The 15131-nt window shown below is 39.2% G+C and overlaps 1 protein-coding gene across 9 annotated transcripts in view; it reads left to right on the plus strand.

Moving 5' to 3' along the window:
- DST (dystonin) overlaps positions 1–15131 on the plus strand; it is a 303289-nt gene that overhangs the window by 180012 nt on the left and 108146 nt on the right. For 8 of the 9 annotated variants that reach the window (XM_056344537.1, XM_056344539.1, XM_056344538.1 and 5 more), the window contains 3 exons: positions 5313–5447; positions 7963–8051; positions 8265–8400. In XM_056344537.1, coding sequence (XP_056200512.1) covers positions 5313–5447; positions 7963–8051; positions 8265–8400 — 360 coding nt within the window. Of the gene's footprint in view, positions 1–5312; positions 5448–7962; positions 8052–8264; positions 8401–9486; positions 15097–15131 lie in introns of all 9 variants that reach the window. The other variant, XM_056344546.1, reaches the window with a different exon arrangement.

Consider the following 15131-nt stretch of genomic DNA (forward strand, 5'->3'; position numbering starts at 1 on the left):
GAAATTCAAATGCTGAAGAATGAATTAGCCAAAAGTAGTAAGTTGTCAGAATCATTGAAACAAAAGATAGAGGACCTTAATAAATGGAATACTGAAACAAAGCTACAGATGAAGCAAATTCAGTCTGAATCGGAGAAGATGACTTTGGAAAAAGAAAGTATTCAGAGGAAAAATGATGCATTAAAAGCCCTAGCAGATGGTTTCAAAGAGCAGCTGCGTACAACAAATGAACAATTGCACAAGCAAACAATAACTGAGCAAGAATTCATGTGTAAAATCAAAAGCCTAGAAGCTGATCTAGTGAAAACAAAAGACTTGGCTCGTGAATATAAACAAAAATGTGATAAACAGAGTGCTTCCACCCTAACCATTGACCGGGAGGTTAAAAATCTAAATGCCCAAATGAATGCTCTAACTATGGAAAAAAGAATGAGTGAGCAGAAGATACAACTACAACAAGCTCATATACAAGAGCTAAGTAGTAAATTAAAAAAATTACAGGATGAACTCCATCAGAAAACTCTGGATGAACAAATGGCACGCAAGAAGATGATTCTGTTTCAAGAGGAATCCATTAAGTTTAAACACTCTGCAGAGGAATTCAGGAAAAAAGCTGAAAAATTACTGGAATCCCATAGCATCACAGAAAAGGACATTTCTGGCATAAAACTAGAGTGTGTTGCTCTTCAGCAGGAAAAGCATATGGCTGAGGAAAACATCATGTTGTACAAGATACAAATGGAAGATTTGCAGGAAAGGCTTGAAAAATGTCATGAACAACTACAGCAAGGAAAGCAGGCTGAAATGGACTATCACCAGAAGTGCAGGAAACTTGAGGAAGAACTGGAAATGCAGAAGCGCGTGGTTGAGAGCTTGAAACAGAAAGTGGATCTGCAGGCCAGGGACAGTGAACACAGGTTTCTTTTGCTTCAGAATGAAGTTCAGCAAAATACTAAACTCCAAGATTCTGGATCTAAACTGAGCTGTGAGAGAAGAGGGAATGATTTCAATTATCCGAGTGACACTGCAGCTAGAGAATTTGAACAGCTTCCTCCACATGCAAAACCTAGCTCACCTTTGTTAAGGCAGAAACAAGAGAGATCAGGTTTTAAATCAGATCAGATAGAAGGAAATACACTGTACGTGAGTGCTGATGATAGGATACCAAGAGAAGTGCAGTTCCAGATGTCAAGAATAAACCATTCCCTAGAAGAAGATTCAAGCCCCCAATCTTTCACAGAGTTTGTTTCTGAAATGAGTACGCAGTTCCAGATAACTTTCGATAAAGCGAACCAAATCTCTGCAACATCTGAAAGGGACAAACTGAGAAACAGGAACCTACACAGTTCTAGACAAACTGTTAGACATGGAGAAGACACGAAACATGAATTAGGAGTGGTAAAACTGCATCCGTTGGAGGTACATGCTACATTTTGTGAGGGTTTGCCTTCCTAATGCTGTTTTTTTACTGGTCTGTTTTGTTGGTTGGTTGTAGTTATACTTCATTACTATTCTGTATTCTCTCTAATGTTTTTTTATGTTCTTACCTTGGTGAAGGGAACCCCTTCATTCTTATATATATGACACAAAAAGCTTTTCATTAGACCTTTGTCGCAGGTTTGTTAATAGCTAAGAAACACATTGTTTTAAAAGTTTGTGTTGGAAGTAAGAATTCACATACGCCATTGTATCATTAAAATTAGCTTTGATTAATGGCATTAAGTTCATATAATAACAAACAACAGTTATTGTTGGTTAGTCTAGTCATATTCCTGTTACTGAATAAACATTGAAATGGCAAATGCACTTTAAAACTCTAGCTAGCTATATTTCTCTGCTCTCCAACACTAGTAGCAGTTCTCCTTTCTGACTACATTCCAAGTTCTCCCTTTGGTTTCTCTGGTGGTGGATTTAGGAGCGAATGATCTACAGCGTAGTTCTGCACATGTATTTCTCACTGTGTCAAAAAATTCCTATTTACAGATAGTGAAGAGCAAGCAGTATGACATGCATGTTGAAGTCACAACATTAAATCAAGAAAATGCCAAGACTTTTGGTAACGAAGAGAGAATGTTTGAGGGATACAAAACATCTGAAGGGTTTAGGAAAGAAGACGTTGCGAAGATGAGCTCTTTCTTAGGGGAAGAGATTTTGAAAACTGCTGCTGCTGATACTCAGTTGGAATATTTTACAGAGGAATATGATGATATTAAATTTCAAGGTCTCCGACATGATGTAACTGCCAGACAGTTGACTGAAGTTAAACTTTTAGACAGGCTCACGGTTGAGCAGCTCCATTCAGGGCAGAAAACGATTGACGAGGTTCAGAAAAGTCTTGAAAAATTTTTAACTAAACCTACAGCTATAGCTGGGCTGTACCTTGAATCCAGCAAAGAGATACTCTCTTTTGCTTTAGCAGCAAAGAGAAGAATCATAGGGAAAGCGCTGGCATTAGCATTTTTAGAGGCCCAGGCAGCTACTGGTTTCATCATTGATCCCACAACAGGTCAGAAGTTCTCTGTTGATGATTCAGTTGTTAGAGGGCTTACAGATAATGAATTCAAGAGTAGATTGCTTGAGGCAGAGAAAGCTGTTTTGGGCTATTGCTGTTCTGGGAAAGTGATCTCTGTGTATCAGGCTATGGAAGCTCGACTCTTAGAAAGACAAAAAGGTAAAAATATCCTTGAGGCTCAGATTGCAAGTGGGGGGGTCATTGATCCTGTAAGAAGTGTTCGTGTACCTCCAGAAACTGCCGTGCAGGTTGGCTTGCTTAATAACACAATTTTAAAATTCTTGCATGAACCTTCTAGTAATGCAAAATGTTTTCACAATCCAAATAACAGGAAAGCTATGTACTACGGTGATTTGCTGAAAATGTGTTTGTTCAGTGTAAGCAGTAAATGCCTTCTGCTTCCAGTTGGTGAAAGGAAAATAAGCAGCCCATCAGCAGAAAAAAGTCATAAAATTTCTGTAGTAGATGTCAAAACAGGAGCTGAAATGACTTCATATGAGGCTTATAAAAAAAATTGTGTCGATAAAGCTACATATCTTGAGCTTTCAAGACAAGAATTTGATTGGAAGGAGTCTACATGTTTTGACTCTGATGGGAATTCTTTTCTTTTGCTTACAGATCTTAAAACCGGTGTACAGTTTAATATCGAGGAGACTGTAAATCAGGGTAGAATTGGCAGAGCATTAGTCAGTAAATATAAGGAGGGTTTAATCACAGCTAATGAGTTCGGTGATATTTTAGTTAGCAGTTCACAGCCAAATAAAGATTTAAACAGTCCTATTGCAGGGTTCTGGGTTTCTGAAACCAATGAAAGAATTCCAGTCTTAAAAGCCTCACGCAAAAACTTGGTAGACAGAGTTACTGCCCTCCGATGTCTTGAAGCTCAGGTTAGTACAGGAGGCATAATTGATCCATTTACTGGGAAAAAGTACAGCATTTCAGAAGCTTTGCAAAGGGAGTTAGTTGATGATGGTTGTGCCAAGCAAATCCAGCAGTTTGAACTGATCTTTACTGGGGTCATTCACCCTGTGAGGAGCACAGTTATGTCAGCTGTTGAAGCTATGCAGTTAAATGCTGTAGACAAGGAAATGGGCATGCGCTGCCTGGAGTATCAGTACTTGACTGGTGGGTTGATAGATGCAAAGTCTCATTCCAGATTAACAATGGAGGATGCAATTAAGAATGGTATTATTGATGCTGTCACAGCTACAAAGCTGAAAGATGAAAAATTCTATGTTAAAGTTTTAACATGCCCCAAAACAAAGAAGAAGCTAACGTACAAAGAGGCTTTAGAAAGAGCTGTTTTTGATTGCCACACTGGACTGCGATTGTTAGAAGCAGCTCAGCCTATGAAAACGGGAATTTCCAGTCTTTACTATAATTCATAATGGAACAAAGATGGAAAATACAACAGAACAAACTCAAATGAACAGACTCATTTTGGGACCTGCTTTAAAACCCATTCAAGTCAAGGAAAATTTTGATAATGGCCTTTACGGAAAGTTATAAATGGTGTTTTCTAATGTAATCATGAGTTGTAAAACTAATTAGTACAAACCACTAGTTAGTATAAACCACTACAACTAGAATTATATATTACTTGTTACAAAGTTGAAATTTATAGATTAATTTAGGCAGACTCGTAATTTCAAAATGCAGTTTATATGTTCAGTCTTTACCTGAAGGCCTTGTCTGACATTATCTACATGTGGGTAGTATAAATGAGAAGTTACTCTGAGGTTGGTGGAGTTAACATTAGTGCAAAATGGGTAGATTTAGGTGAGATAACAATTGGATTCTTACATTAAAAATTGAAAGGGATTGTTCATTTTGCGAATGAAGGCAATGCAGTATTTCATGTGACCTGATAATGTAATAATACAAATCAATTTGTATTATTTATTATTTATGCTACAGAAGTGGCAATAAAGTATACAAGGGTGAAATATGCAGTCCAGTAAACACACAAGCATAATTAATTTTTCTCACATCAGTATTTCATTAATTTTAGTGAGCTAGTCACATCATAAAGTTATATATCCTAATTTTTTCTCTCATTTCGTGTAACTTTTTTTTTAGAATAGTTTTCCTGCTCTGATAGGCAAATGAATTACAATTGCATATCAAATTAAAAAAAATCGATTGAAAGAAAGTATTTTCATTTTTGCTTGTGATGCACGGAAGGGCTCTTAAACATGTTGTCAAAGTATTGAGAAGTTTCAAACTACTTACAGGGTGTACTACTATAAAAAAAATATATATTTTCCTGTGCAGAAAAGATTAAATGTCTCAGTATTTTACTTCGATTATTCTTGTCTCTGTAGACACAAAAGCAATGTATTCTTCCTAACTGTAATTTAGTAATCCAAGTACATAGATGGCAAAATGCTGGTATCCTGTGCTGGCTATACATTTCCACACCTGAGGGTAATGCAAAGGCAGCAATTGAAAGATACTTTATATGCAAATGTTGTTTAAATTTTATCTGCTGAGTAATGGCTGGGAAGGTACGCTTTTTCTTAATATCAGTCATTTTATAATGGATGTACATGTGTATGAATAAGCACCGTAATCATAATCATAAATCAGTTGAGGAATTACTTTGTTAGTGACTGTAATTATGTGGCATTTTCATTCCTACGTCAAATTGTCATAGTAATGCATGTGGTGTTAAATAAAAAGGAATAATTTTATGTTTACATGGTAATACTGCTATTGTGGTAGAATTGTATTTCTGTGGACTTTGATGTTAAATATTCCAACAACTTACATGTTTTTTACAATTTGCGGTGCTCATCAGAAATCAATGGAAGAAGAAAAGAAGGAATATGTTGAGAAAGCTGGGGATTTACTGAAATGGGTGTCAAACCTCAGCCAGACACTTGGCAAAGAAGAGGGAGAAAAAGCTGAAAAGACAGATTTGCCTAAGCAGCAGGTACAGATGTCTTTTGGTAAAATACCACTTCCTCTTTTTAGGCTTTTGTGTTGATTAAAATCACAAAATATTCCATAAATACTTTTTTTTTTCCTCCAGTCACTATCCACATTTTACTAAAGATGTAATTTCACATTTGGCTGTGAGTAGAGGGTTGGATAAATGATCATCAGTGTTTAGGGACACAAACATTTTGGGAAGAAGTGCAAGCTGCTTTTTACAGGCCTGCCGTGTGACTTACTCTGGTGCTACAAAATGTCAGTTTAGAGAAACTAGACCTGCACACCGTAACTCACCCCCTGTAGAGGGACAGCGCGTCCTGGCTGGTTGGCACTTGCTAGGTCTGCCCCCTTGTCCTGAAACAGTTCAGTGAATAAGCCTGGTAACTTCTACCCTGGCACCAGGAAGGAGAAAGTTGGAAGGAGGTGCCTGAGGACTGGGTTTCTTTTCGCTTTTACGAAGTTTTTCTGAGGGGTCCTCTTACAGGATAGTCAAAACAGGTGTTGACTGAGCCCTCTATTATTGCACTAGTCCCCAGGCTGCTGGAGTGGCCCATCTTGACACCTTTGTATTTAACAGGTGCATTGTCGTTGCGTACATTTTAACTCTTGACCATAAATTTCCATCTGTGAAACATCGTATCATTTCTAGCAGCCCCCTGGCTAGAGTTGTTCCACAAAATAGCTTAGTGACAACTAAAAAGATTTTAGTAGGTGAAGGTATATCTGCACGCTGAGCAGCAGAGGCACAGAGCAGTGTCTTGTCCACATCCCTCAGTACAGGGCTGGATGTGGTCATGAAAACATGATTTTGGCCCTCCTGGCAGCCTGTTGCTGCATGTTTTATTTTGGTCATGCGTGCTGGTGCCTGTTAGAGCCGCTGGAGCAGCACATGCATAAATCAGGCTTGCTGTTGGGCAGGTTGGCAGTCCTGCAGTCCTGATGGCCACCAGTCCCAGCGTGCTGCTTGTTTGCAGGGGACCAGTGCTAGTTCTGTTACAGAGTTTGTCCCTGTGTGTATAGGAGGAAGTAAGTGTGTATTAATTTGAACACATTGATTGGTAAATCGCTGACAGTAAGGATCAGGATTTGCAAAAACGTTCAACACTGGTCTTTTTCTGCCCTTGTTAATGACAACAGTGCAAACCTTTGTCAGCATTGGGCCAGTGCTCAACTCCTTAGAGCATCTTGGCTTACCGTAGCAACTATGGGTGGCATCTTCCCCGTGCAGCCGGAGTCCTCAGTGTGTAACCTGTGGGTTAGCTGCCTTGGCTTCCTCTGGCGTGCAGGAGATGGGTGTTTGCTGAGGGTGTTTCCTTCCCTTGTGAAATGGCCCCAGCGCAGTAGTGGCATCTTCCAGAGGTGCCTGGTTTAGTGACTTCACTGACTAGCATGGGTACCTCGACAAGTTTTGTAGAAACGTGTAGACTAGTGATTTGACAGCCAATGTCAGCTGAAACATGGGGGAGTGGGGTTGCTGTGGGGTGTAATCATGGACCCGGTGGGGAAGCTGGTGCTGGTAGTGACAGGGTGTGCATTAGCATCCACAGCAGTATCAGTTCCCTGAGCAAAGTGGAGCTCATGGCCCCACCTGCTGCCTCAGCCTGCTCACATCATCTTCTGCAGCGCATGCAGTGCTTGCTCTCTTGGTTTCTGTCTGAGCAGCACAAGTGGTGGGATTGTGGCTTGCTGGCAGTGATTGCAAAGGGAGGTTCTTCCCAGACCGCATTCAGGCCCTTTGGCACAGCGCACACAGGGACAGAATTGGTTGTGTCCAGACCCAGGTGAATGCAGGGCCCAAGTGCCTTGCTAGAGTTCTCTTAGCACTTATGTCGAACATTATCTAGGACTTTCTAACAAAGTTATAGACTTCCCTTTGATACTTTGCTCCTATTTATCCAAAAAAGTGCTTTTCTTTGAAGAGACTGCAGGCAGTTTCTCAGAAAAGTTGTAAGATTAAATTCTTGCAAGTTCCTCTGCCAGAACAAGTGCTTTAGTGGGGATGACACAGAAATTATAGCAGGGACAATATTAATAAATAATCCATTTTTTCCAAGTGTCTGATACTGCATTTGTCCTTGTCATTGAATTTCATCAAGGCTTGTGGCCTTCTGGTATGGTTTTTTAAAAAGTTGCTATCTCATTTTGGTGAGTGACTTCTTGAACTTGATCATTGTACATTTATCTTTATGAAGCCGCTTTAATCTGTGCCAGCTATAGTAAGTGATTTTAAATGATTGGTTGATTTTCAAACAACAATTTGAGATAAATTATATTTATTTCACTCGATAGTTTTCTAATACAAACAGCTTGCTTAAACCAAAAGACATACCATAATGACATATATATATATATATGTAAATGGTACAATTCCATAATAACGAATATCGCTTTAAGAACAGCTGGTATTTAAAAAAACCCTCTAGTTTATTGATTTTAGTCCCATAAAGAGATAGTATGCTTGTTTTTATATATGTGCATAGTTAAGTCTTGAACACAGGTTGTTTATTTTTCAGATTTCCCTGCATGAAATGTCAACCAAGAAAGAACAAATAGCTGAAACTCTGCAGACTACTCAGTCGTTTTTAGCTAAGCACAGTGACAAGTATGCCATTTTTTATTTTTCCAATAATGTTAATGAATTGAATCAGTACATCCTGTTTGTTTAAAAAGATATCATAGCCTCATCTTACAGTTCCGCTTAGTAGTACTTTTACCAATTTCCCCTCCCCTTTTTTAAGTAAAGGTAAACAGATAACTCCCTGCAGGTTACAGATTACTCAGAGACCTCCTCCCATTTTTCTTTTTTTCTTAATAGAATGACAGATGAAGAGAGAAATGAAATGGAAAAGCAAGTCAGATCCCTCCAGGAGAGCTACAGCTTGTTAGCCAATGAAGCTTTGAAACAGCTGCAGGAAGCACAGTATCTGGGTGATGAAAAGATGGAAGAAAAGGTAACAAGATTGAAACTTAGATTTCAGTCTCTTTTGGGGCTTACTGCATGGTTTTGGAACCACACATGATCAGCAAAAGAAGAAGCTGCAATTAACTGTGTGTGAAGGAACATGTTTTAATTGACTGAAGGTTTTTGTGTATTTGCTGTGGAATACTGTGTGTGACCTTACCCGTGCATATGAACATTCTGCTCATCAGATTTTTTTGTGGAGAGTCTTAATAATTTGTGTCTTGCATGAAGAAAGATAAACAAATCATTCATCTCTTAACTCTTCTCTTAAAAGCCATTCTTTGACTGCTAGATAAGTCTATGTTTCTGCTGCAAAAATGACACCATAAAATAACCTGTTAATCTCTCCCATATATCGCTCAGAAATGTCCTAGAAGAGATCTACTTTCAGTTTTTCTTAAAACTTACCTGGATATGAAAATAAGAGCACATAATGTGATTAGCTCTGAGACACTACAAATACATTTGTTAATGGGATCTTAATCTTAAATACGGAATTCTCAAAAATTACGTTGCAAACGACTGTTCTCATATACGCATAGAGGCAGTGTCTGTGTAATTAGTTCAAATTATGTTGCCAAACTGACTTCATGCTTTCCATGCAAACTAAATGCAATATTTGATTCTAGAGTATCTGATTCCATATTGTTGAGTGTATATACAGAAGTGCTGTATGCTGTAAACATGAATAGCATGGTGGATTTGAATCACATACTGTTTCTGAATAGTCTAACCTTTCACAGACATTTAGAGCATGAAAATTTGCCTTTCAGGTGTATGTTCTATTTGCTCACTCTGCAATCATTTCTTCTATTGTCTTTCACTAACCCTATTTATATATGCAAAGCATAGGTTTTCAGTTCACAGATGCATGTTGATTTTAAATCTTTTATCACATCGTGTGCTGTTGAATGACTGACATAGATCACTTGCGCATTTGAGCTGCTAACATTCACTGCACTCCTCCAGGCCTGGTAAGTACATGTTTTTATGCTTATCATGCATTCAAAATAGAAATAAAATTTAAAATACAGTCTGAAAATAGTGATAGCATTTCTTTTATGTTCCTTTCTAGGTGAATAAAGTCATTGCTGGTGTCATTGACCAAACGACTGGAGAAGTCCTTTCAGTCTTTCAGTCTATTTTAAAAGGTTTTATTGACTATGACACTGGAATTAGATTGCTTGAGAATCAGCTGATCCTTTCTGGAATCATTTCTCCAGAATTAGGAGTATGTTATGATTTGGAAGAAGCTAAAGCTCATGCCCTAATTGATGAGCAGACTCTGTTGCAGTTACAGGAATTAAGTAATGCAAAGAAACTTATTTCAGGGTCGTCATTATCAAATCTTCCAGTTGCTTCAGCTTTGGAACAAGGTTTAATTTCAGAACCTGTGGCTATTAAAATTCTTGAGAATCAGCTTTCAACTGGGCACTTGATTTTGCCATCTACTGGAGAAAACCTGACCTTGCAGAATGCTTTCCAGAGAAACCTAATTTCTCCAACATTATATGCAAAACTTCTGGAAAGACAAGACATAGGTAAAGATCTCATAGACCCCAACTGTGCTGAGAAGATTTCCCTTGAACAGATGATTCATAGAAGCATATTGCATGAAAAAACAGGGCTAAGACTCCTACCTGTGAAACCACAAGAAAAAGGCAGAATCATGTTCAAATGTGGAAGGAGGATAACCGTTTTGAGGGCAGCCCATGAAGGACTCATTGATCGGGAAACAATGTTCAGGCTGCTGGGTGCTCAGTTAATGTCTGGAGGTATAATTGACCCTGACTCAGGGAGGAGAATGACTGTGGAGGAAGCTATGAGACAAGGGATGATAGATCAGGACACAGCTTGTGGGATCCTCACGCATCAGGTGCAGACTGGTGGAATCCTTTGTCAAAATTCAGGACAACGCTTGACTGTTGATGAAGCAGTACAATGCAACTTAATATCATCCACCAGTGCACTGTTGGTATTAGAAGCACAGAGAGGCTTTGTTGGACTAATCTGGCCTCACACTGGTGAAATATTCCCTGTATCAACTTCTTTGCACCAAGAGATGATAACAAATGAGCTGGCATTCAAAATACTAAATGATAGACAGAAAATAGCTGCACTTTACATTCCAGAAACTTGTGAAATACTCAGTCTAGATAAAGCCGCACAATCAGGGATAATAGACATCAATACTTTATCTGTTTTGACCAATGTGACTTTGCCAGATAAAATGCCCAATGTAGAGGAATTACAGTCCCCTTGTAAAAAAGCTGCAAAATGGTTATCAACATACGAATTCCTACCATCTGTATTTCATGACTGTGAGGAGGAACATGAAGATTCTGGCACAGAAGACCCTGTATGTCATAATATAGATCAAGCTAAGAAACTATTCATATCTTACCTGATGGTGAATAGTTACATGGATGCAAACACTGGAGGAAGACTTTTGTTATATGATGGACAACTGCAAGAAGCTATCAATAGGTTGCTGGAAGGTGATGGTGCTGCGTATAACGCTGGTGTGTCAGAAACAGAGTTCAATAACAAATACATAACCTCGAAAGGAATTAACCTGAAGTCAGCTGGCAGTGTCCACTTAAATAATGTCACAGGCAGTGTTCAAGGTTATCTTTCAGGTGCTGAGAATACTTCTAATAACAGGAAATTAAATCAGTTTGGAGATTTTGGGAATTATGTATCTTCACATGGAGAAGATCTCCGTGCATGTAGACCAGATGTTTGCAATGCCATTGGTACTGAGCAATCAGAATATACACAGGAGACGTTGATTACTAACCCTACAGAACTTAGAAACATAGTAAGTAGCACTCAAAATTCCATGAACAGGAATGGAGTCAGAGGTCGTCTGGAGGTTTCGGAGTGGACTGAACTGTGTAAGCTTAACAGTCAGAAGGCAAATTCAGGAAACATTGAAGGATGTCTTCCAAATGACTCAAATGCAAATCTTGTTTCAGAAACAGAGAAAGAAGAGATTTATATGGCAGAAGGTCTGTGTAATGAAAACAGGAATGATAAAACCTCAGAAAATTCCTTAAGTGTGAATGATTTGTCAGATAATGAAACCTGGAGAGACCTAGAAAGGTGCACAAAATACAGGCCTCACATATTGCAAGCTGACAATAGCAGAATAGTACTGGGTAGCAGCAAGAAAGATGATTTTCAGAGAAGTCTTGGTTCATCCATCAGTTCAGATACTGAATACAGACTTCCAGAAGATATTAGTCAGTGTGGTGACACACTACTTTTTGAGGATAATCGATACAGTGAGCAACCTCTACAGGACTACGCTGATGTGTGTAACAATCCATCTCTAGAGGACTATCTTCATATACATGACAGGCTATCCTTGGAGGACTGGCTGGATTTGCGGAGTAAGCTGTGTCTAGAAGACAGTGGAGACATGCACTGCAGGCCTTCATTGGGTGGCGACGCTGTTCTACATGATGGACCACCTGTGGGGGACAGTAACAGCCCAGCACAAAGGCTAACAGTAGAAGAAAGCAATCTCACATTTGAGAAGTTACCACTGTGTGACAGTAGTTCTGACTCATCAGTAGAAGGGAGCGATGGCATCCCACAGTTTGAAAGTAACTGCTTGCAGCATGAATGCAGTGAGGTAGTCTCTGAAGATGGCAGCTCTCAGTTTGATGATGATGAAGATGATGTCTATGAAACGCCTCAGGCTGATGATGATGACAGTGATGTCTATGATACTCCACAAATGGATGATGATGATTCCTGTGGCACTTCTCAAGGTGGTGATGGTTTTGATGCCTTGCAGCTGCGGGACGATAATACACCAGAGCCAGAATTGTCTGGAACGTCAGTTCCATTAAATTTTCTAGAGGAGAGAGGTGGTCTAACAACCCTAGGAGAAGAGACCAGCTCTTTTCAAGAATTTGCAACTAATGCTGGAGAGACCGTCCGTGTAAATTTGACAGGGCAACCTGAGATCAGAAATACAGCTTCTGCAAGTGCCGAAGCTATGGAAGGAATCCGTGAGGAGGAAGGAGAAAGAACAAGGAGCTTTGGAGAGAAGAAGCAAAAATTACCAGTTACTCTGGAGAGTGAAGGAAGAAAGGAGGGAGGCCTTAGTTCCTTACGGAAGACGTATGAAGCAGAAGTACAAGACAGGGATGAGGAAGATGAAGTGAAAGCGGAAAGTGACTCTTATGAGGATGAATCTGAAGGTACACAGGAGGAGGAAGATTATGAAGAGGATTATGATAGTTCTGATGACTCTGACAGTGATGAAGAAATGGTTATTTCTTATCCACATCATCAATGTATAAACAAAGATGACCAGTTGTTAATTTCTTTAGGAGACATAGAAAATAGCAATGAAAATAATCAGAATATTGGTGACTGTTGCTGTTCTTTAGGCCACAAGACAGTATATGCTTTGCAATTCCAGCCTAACCATGAAAATGGAAAACTATCCTCAGGAAAATGTGAATCTGCATCAGATGATTCTGAGAAAAGATGTGTTGGTCTTACATGTGCAAGTGAAGACAACAGACAGCAGGAAACAGAAGATGGATATGGGACTTGTGTCGAAAGTAAACACATGTCACAAGACACTGCTGAGCCTGTTCAGTCTGAAAATACCTTTGACACTAAAGGCATGTCCTGTAAGAGTGAAGAAAATAATAAAACACAGTTTAAGGTTCCAAGTTCTCAGCTTCTTGATGATGCTGTGACATCTGATGAGCGTGTAACAGCCTTCCTAATTACAAAGCAAGCTACTGATGATGATGAAAGTACTCAGACAAATTTGCTGCTTTCAGAATGCCTTAGTGATAGCATGAATAAAACCAATAGTACCATGCCAACATTACATTCGAACCATGGACAAAGACAGAGAGATGCAGTATTTGCAGAGGAAAAAGTATTAAATTATATGGCTGGTATGGAACAACTAAAGGAAAGTTCATCCCAAATGGACAATAAATTCCTTAAGGATATGCCTTATGTGAATGATAGTGATAGTTCACTTAGTGACCAAGTACATCCAGTCACTGGTTGGAAGCATGGTCAAATAGGAAGAGGTTTTGAAATTCTTACAGAAAATAAAAACAGAATAAAGATTATGGAGGAATGTGATATCATGGGGCTAAGGAAAAGTCCCATTCAGATGGAAAGCCTTGGGGAAATATTTGATGCATCAGTAATTAAAGCTGTTAGAGAAGCTCCTGTTTCAAGTAAAGAAAAAATAAATGTTAATCAAGCTTTGCTTGACATTGGAGGTGGTGTGAAGTCAGATGAATTTAAGAGAGATTTTAACATTTCTACTTCTTTGAAACAATATACAACTGACATAAAAAGCGGCAGCCATTCAGAATTGGATAAAACTGAATCCTGTTGCTTTATGGACAGGGAAATAGGGGAGAAGGGCATACAGAATGGAAAGGATTTTCTGCTGAATATGGAAGAAATGTATTCAAGTGAATTTCACACCTATTCTTTTCCCTCAACTGATAGAGTGAAACCAAAGGAAATCAGCATAACTAAAGAAACGGGGAGACTTACCTGTCAAAATACTGACAATGTTCTTAAAGACTTCTCAGAAAAAAAGAGCAGCAATAATAGTGAATTTTCCCCAGTAAAAGCAGATGCTTTAGGAAGTATTGAGGATGCCAAAGAATCAGGAGATGGGAGTGAAGTGCTACCTTCTGGGAGTCATACCCATACTACTGATGTTTCTTCTGCAGTTCTGAGCAGCATAGGGACTGACTTGAATTATTGTGCCCAGAAAGAACATGAGATGCTGGAAAACACAAAGGAAGAAAATTTTATGGCCAGTGAGACTTGTCCCCTTGGAAGTGGTTTCAAAAAACAAATGTCCATGGAGTCATTGCAAAAGGAAATGGGACCCTGCAAAGATTTTCAAGTCAAGGAAGGTATTTCACTATCACCAGCAGTGTCTGATACACTAATGGAAGACTTAAAGAATATATTACAAAGGAAATTGAAAACAGGACATGTTTACTGCAAGCAGGAGGGTGAACCTCTGAGTTACTCCGATACCAAAATGTTAATGCAAAATTTACTTACAATGGTTAGAAGCACCCAGCTTGGGAGTGACACGTCTAGTGGGTCAAATCTCAAGCAAATAAGCAATGCTGTTAGAACTGCATTCATGGTTACCACACCATCTACAGAGCCAAAGGACAGTGATGCTCTTTCATTGCTTTGGCCTGACTGCAGAAGTCCTGATCTTCTTCGTGATATTCTGAGGCAGGAATCCTGCAAGCAAAAGATTGCTGACCCAGACAAAAGGAAGACTGAAACAGATATGAAAGCTCCTGTTCCAAAACTTACTGCTTCTGAACTTCTGGAGGTTTTTCAAATCTCACCTGGAGATGAACGTACAAGCAAGTTAGAGGAGCTGATAAGTGGTTTGCTTACAAGCTCACAGGTGGCTGGTTTCACCACAGAACACGAGAGTAAAGGCAAAGTAGACGGGCTTTGTACTCTTTTCTCAACAGAACAATTGGAGTTTGGATCAGAAATTGCTAAAGAGAAAACATTGGCAGACGATGCAGCTGTTGCTTGGAAGTGTGACTGGGAGCATGGGAAGACAGAGAGCCTGTCCGGAGGCTTTACTGAGCCTGTTTTCAAAACAAAAGAAGCAGACCTGGAAGACACCCCTATTAGCATGGTAAGTAACAACAGTTAGTATGTGCTATGGGTCCT

Source organism: Falco biarmicus, chromosome 6 (assembly GCF_023638135.1).
Source record: "Falco biarmicus isolate bFalBia1 chromosome 6, bFalBia1.pri, whole genome shotgun sequence".
NCBI lineage: Eukaryota > Metazoa > Chordata > Aves > Falconiformes > Falconidae > Falco > Falco biarmicus.